The sequence below is a fragment of the Propithecus coquereli genome, unplaced genomic scaffold (assembly GCF_000956105.1).
Source record: "Propithecus coquereli isolate 6110/MARCELLA unplaced genomic scaffold, Pcoq_1.0 Scaffold176, whole genome shotgun sequence".
NCBI classification, from domain to species: domain Eukaryota; kingdom Metazoa; phylum Chordata; class Mammalia; order Primates; family Indriidae; genus Propithecus; species Propithecus coquereli.
This window is the reverse complement of record NW_012142301.1, coordinates 531,621-536,995: the sequence shown is the minus strand read 5'-3', so window position 1 is coordinate 536,995 and position 5,375 is coordinate 531,621. Positions and strand designations below refer to the sequence as shown.

At 36.7% G+C, this 5,375-nt stretch overlaps 1 protein-coding gene across 1 annotated transcript in view; it reads right to left on the bottom strand.

Moving 5' to 3' along the window:
* The window catches only part of TBC1D4 (TBC1 domain family, member 4), a 204,213-nt gene that overhangs the window by 53,621 nt on the left and 145,217 nt on the right, over positions 1-5,375 (bottom strand). Inside the window, exon 4 of the mRNA XM_012642152.1 lies at positions 3,444-3,576. Coding sequence (XP_012497606.1) covers positions 3,444-3,576 — 133 coding nt within the window. The remainder of the gene's footprint in view (positions 1-3,443; positions 3,577-5,375) is intronic.

Genomic DNA, 5,375 nt, shown 5'->3' with positions numbered 1-5,375 from the left:
GAGGTTACAGTTAAATACATTACATGATGTTAAGCCATAATTTGAATGTTTTCAATGTATTCATTATTTTTAAAGAGTAAGACAAAGTAATTGACTAAACATTCATATAATTTGTTTTGCTAAGTTGCATCACAGAATTTAAGAATAATTTGTTAGTCTATAAGCACATTGTGCAGTTTTCTAATTGTATTTATTTCTAAGAAAATTTGAGGTGATAGCTAATTGAAATAAACTGATTTAATCACATCTGAGCTATTTTTTTTTAATTAAAGAAATATCAGGATCTCTACAGATAGTGCGAGAAAGAATCACCTGAAAATACACATTGTTTTAAAAGAACTAGAATTCACTCCATGATTGCCAGAATGCATACAGTGCTGACATACTGTGGCCAAGCTACCACTGGACCCATTTAAACCACTGTGCAGTATAGAAGGGCAATAAAAAGAAAAGTTTCTGAAAACTTCTCCACTCCACCTTTCATTGTACAACATCAGAAGACACCAGACAGGCCTAACTGAGGGACATTCAGCAAATAACTGAGCAGTATTTTTGGGGATGTCAAGGTCACAAAAGACAAGGAAAGACGGATGCAAGGGTACGTACAGACTGCAGGGGACCAGGGTGAAATAACAACTACATTCTATGTGGGACCCTGACTGGGATTCCGGAACCAAAAAAAAAAAAAAGACCATTTGTGAGAAAACTGGTGAAGATCAAATGAAGTGTTTAGTTCAGGTAACAGCTTCATACCGGTGTTAATTTATCAGTGGGAGAGGATAAGGGAGGAATATTTGGCAACTCTCCACAACTTTTCTATAAATCTAAAAGTAAATCAAAGTTTTTTTAAAAAGAGATATATGGGCTGGGTGCAGTAGCTCACGCCTATAATCCTAGCACTCTGGGAGGCCAAGGTGGGAGATCCCTTGACGTCAGGAGTTTGAGGCTAGCCGGAGTAATATAGCAAGACCCTCATCTCTACAAAAAATAGAAAAATTAGCTGGGAGTAGCAGTCCTAGTTACTCGGGATGCTGAGGTGGGAGGATTGCTTGAGCCCAGGAGTTTGAGGTTATTGTGTGCTATGATGACGCCACTGCACTCTAACCCTGGCAACAGAGCGAGACTTTGACAAAGAAAGAAAGGAGAAAGAAGGAAGGAAGGAAGGAAGGAAAGAAGGAAGGAAGAAAGGAAGGAAAGAAGAAAGGAAGGGAGGGTGGGTATTTTTCTATGTATTTTTTCAGACATATATATGCTGTATATGTTATTCAGCAAATTATTTTTTCACTGAACAATATAATTTTAAGATGTATCCATGTTGACATACAGTTAAAATTCATTCCCATTAATTGCTTCACTATATGAACATACTTTCAATTATGCTATTGATGAACATTTAGATTATTTCCAATTTTCCATTATTTCCAAATAATACAATCTTGAAAATGTCACCTTCTGTACCCAAATAAGTGTTTCTCTTATCAAGACATGGAACTTCCGGTTAACAGAGCATGTGCAACTTTAGGTTAAAGAGTTTATATTAATTGTCACCCAAAAATAGCTATACCAATTTACACTCCCATCAGTATTACATAAATGTACCAATATCCCTACAATTTCTTCAACAGTTAATCTGATGACTTTCTTGTTTTTATTTTCATTTCTCTGGCATCCAGTGAGGTTCCAAATCATCTCATTTTCATTATGGAACTTTTAATTTCCTTTTCTGAGAAGTGTTTTTTAATATGATTTATGTCATTTCTTACTGAGTGATTTTATTTTTTTCTTATAAAGTTCTTACAAATTCTGAATGTCAATCCACCATCTCCTTGTTTGTTACTTACCATTTAACTTCCAAATAAGCATTAATTGGCATGTAAATGATTTAAATTTCCAAGAAGTCAAATCTGGCAGTATCTTCTTTTAATAGTTTTTGCATTTTTGTGTCTTAATAAAGCCCTCTTCTTCAAGGAGTAAGAATATCGTTCTTGTTTTCTTTTAATGATTTTAATATTTTCTTTGTTTACCTGAGGACTTTGATCCATCTAAAACGTATTTTGGACAGGATGAGTGTAATGTATCTCTCCCCTTTTGCATAGCTAACTGACCCAACACCATCTCCTGAGTTATTCAGCACACGCACACACACAGATTTATAATACCCCCTCCACTATACATCAAAGAATGTCCCATTTTTGTAAATGCTTTATATGTTTGAAAACAATGTGCATTCTGCAAAATTATAATGATACACTTTCGAATCTGAATATTACATTGAAATAGTCCTTGATCACAGAGTTGCTCAGATACTCAATAAATATTGCTGGTCATCGTTGATTATGCCATGTGCCTATGATTCCGCTGCCTACTGCAGGGAATTCACAATTTGCATTTACAATGTCTAGACTATTCTCTGCTTTGTTTATGAATAACTGGGACTCTTCTTATCTTCTATAACACCTATCATACTGAACTGCATTTATCTGCTCACACGCCTTTCTTCCACTCTGGACTGGAAGCTTCCTGGAAGCACAGTCCATGTCTCAATCATTTCTGTCTCCCCAGTGCCCAGCACAACGCCTGGGCCAGAGTAGACAGTTAACAAGTATTTATAAAATTGTGCTTCTTCTCTTATGCAATTGTTTTCAAGCTTTTTTTGTTAGTGAGAGATAATGAGAAAAAAGGGAAGTTGAGTGCCAGGGTCACCTCTCCCTCATACCCTTTCTCCTCTTCAGAACACGTTTTTTAAAAAACCTGCCTCCAGCCTGAGCAACATAACGAGACCTGTCTCTACTCAAAATAGGGGAAAACTTAGCCAGGTGGGGAGGCACGTGCCTGTGGTCCCAGCTACTCGGGAGGCTGAGGCAGGAGGATCGCCTGAGCCCTGGAGTTTGAGGTTGCTGTGAGCTATGATGACATCACTGCACTCTAGCCTGGGCAATAGAGCGACACTCCGTCTCAAAAAAGAAAGAAAAACAACCTTATGATACCACCTCTATTATCTCTGTCATTTACAAGTGTCCTTCAAAAACCCAGCAAGTTTCATTACAGTTCTAAACTTTTAGAAAAGGAACACTTCATCAGGTAAGGGGTGAAAAAGGAAGACTAAATAAATAGTAGACATTCTGTGATGGTTTTCGCCTCTCTTTGTTCATCCAAAAAATATCTGGTCAACTGTCACTATGTACATAGCAGAGTCTTAAGAAGTGTGGGAAATATAAGTCCCTTCCTGAGATTGCCTTCAGAAGAAAAAAAAAAAAAGAGAGAGAAAGTCAAGCAAACAGCAGAAACTGACAGCACACTCCAATTTGACTGGACATGAGAAATGATTCTTTGGGTTCTTGTTTCACACAGAAACAAAGAACTATTCAATGACAGTAGGGATTTTCTCATTTCCCAAATGCCAAAGCAAACTCCTCTTGTGCCAAGGCCACGTTATACTGTACCTTCAATCCTTTCACAGAGCTTATGCAAAGAGTGCATAGGGCAGGCCTCACACAGCTTGATCTGGGTCTTGGCGCTCTGCAGGGCAGCGGCGGTACTGAAAGCCTGTTTCAGAGTCAGCATTACCTCATCCACCTGCAGGAAGAAACAAATCTCAGGTCTGTAAAAGTTTGCTTTCACAGTAACATTGAAAACTCAACAGCAATGTGAGCTTTTGTTCATGCTGACTAAATAATAAATAATTGTATTTTGATGACTACAGAGCTGGCAGAGAGAAAATATTAAGGCTTGAAGTTGGACTTTTCACACATATAATTGAAAGCTGGATGAAATAAGACCATTTCAACATGTGTAATATAATACTGATCTGTTACTTGAATGCTATTTTCGAATCTCACTGAGAACCATGCTATTCCAGACAGTTTCATTAGACTATCAGGTCTTTGTTTAATTAAATTGTTGATCAGATAAAGACCCCTTTGGAGGTTTTGTCTGCCACATATAGGGAGCAACAAAATAGGTTCCACACTCACTTGTGTTAAAAGGTATCCTATTTACTTTATTCTTCTGAACCACTTTTAGTGTAAAAACAAACAAAATGTGTTTAAGTGAAGTTCTGAGGGAAAATGAGTTCCATTTAAACTCTAACTTCTGATCTATCATCATTCCACTTCTGATTTGTGACACCGAGAAGTCCTGACATCACGGTGTCTAATAGCTGGGTCTCACCACGAGCCCAGCAGCTTACAAACTCCAGTCAGTTTCTTTCTTGCTCTTTCATTGACACAGTCAAGAAGAGTAAATCTAGACTTTCCTGCCTGCTTCTTTGAAGCCAACTAACAGCTCATCCTTATGCATTGTTAAACCAACTTGAGGTTGTAGCTTCCTTCCTGTGACACAGTCACCATGCATGGTGTGATTTTTCCACCCTCTGTAGAACTTAGATCAAATTATACAGTTGCATGGCAGAGCTATTTGAGCACTGAGGGCCTCATCCAAACCAGCTTTGACATTCCAAACCATTTACCGTGCTTGGCAAACCATGTTTTCATTCTCTTTCTCCCCCTTCCCTATGGCTTGGTTTAAGAATAAGTTATTATTTAAAGGATGTAATCTACTTCTGCATTTGAGTGTGTGAGGAACCTGGAGGAAAAAGAAACTTCTAATATTACTGAAAGGAGAGATCAAATACTAAGTAGGCAGTCATTATTCGGTCATGTTTTATTATACCACTAACCTTAAAGAGGCCTATAAATAATTTCACATCACTCTATGAGTAAAAATGAATTATTCATAAGATATTTTATACTGTAACCAAAAAATAAGGATTTCTAATTCTTGGAAATAAAAGCGCTAACTACATGTTTAATGCCTTTGCATTTTCATTTCACTTGCCTTGTTATGTATTCAAAAGCAATTTTAATTATTTATGTAGATGTTCATTTATTTCTATTTTCATGTTTCTCATTTATTTAAGACACTGAAGGGCTTAGTAATCTGCTTAGTGATATAAACAGCTTTCACAAAGGTTATTTGTTATTTAACAATACTGCCCTGTAAAAGGCCTCTAGCAGAAATATTGAACTTGGGCGTTTTCTTCCCTATTTCTAGATGAAACAAGAGGCAATTTCAATGGTGTGTGAAATGTGGCTACCAAGTTCTCCTGGCCACAAGCACTACTAAAAATTTTATTTGACTTCTAAAATTATAAATGTTTTATCTTCTAAAAGCCATCACTTTTTCCAGAGGGCCTACAAATTCTATTGTGGGATCAGTGCAACTAAAAGTTCAAATTAAAAGTGCACCATGAATAACTTCATTATTTTAGTCCAGATATAACAACAAAAAAATCATAGGTCATGTCAAAAGGTTAAAAGCAAAGGAAAGGCAAAGATAAATCAATCATATGCAAACAAAAAGGAAGTAACTATTCT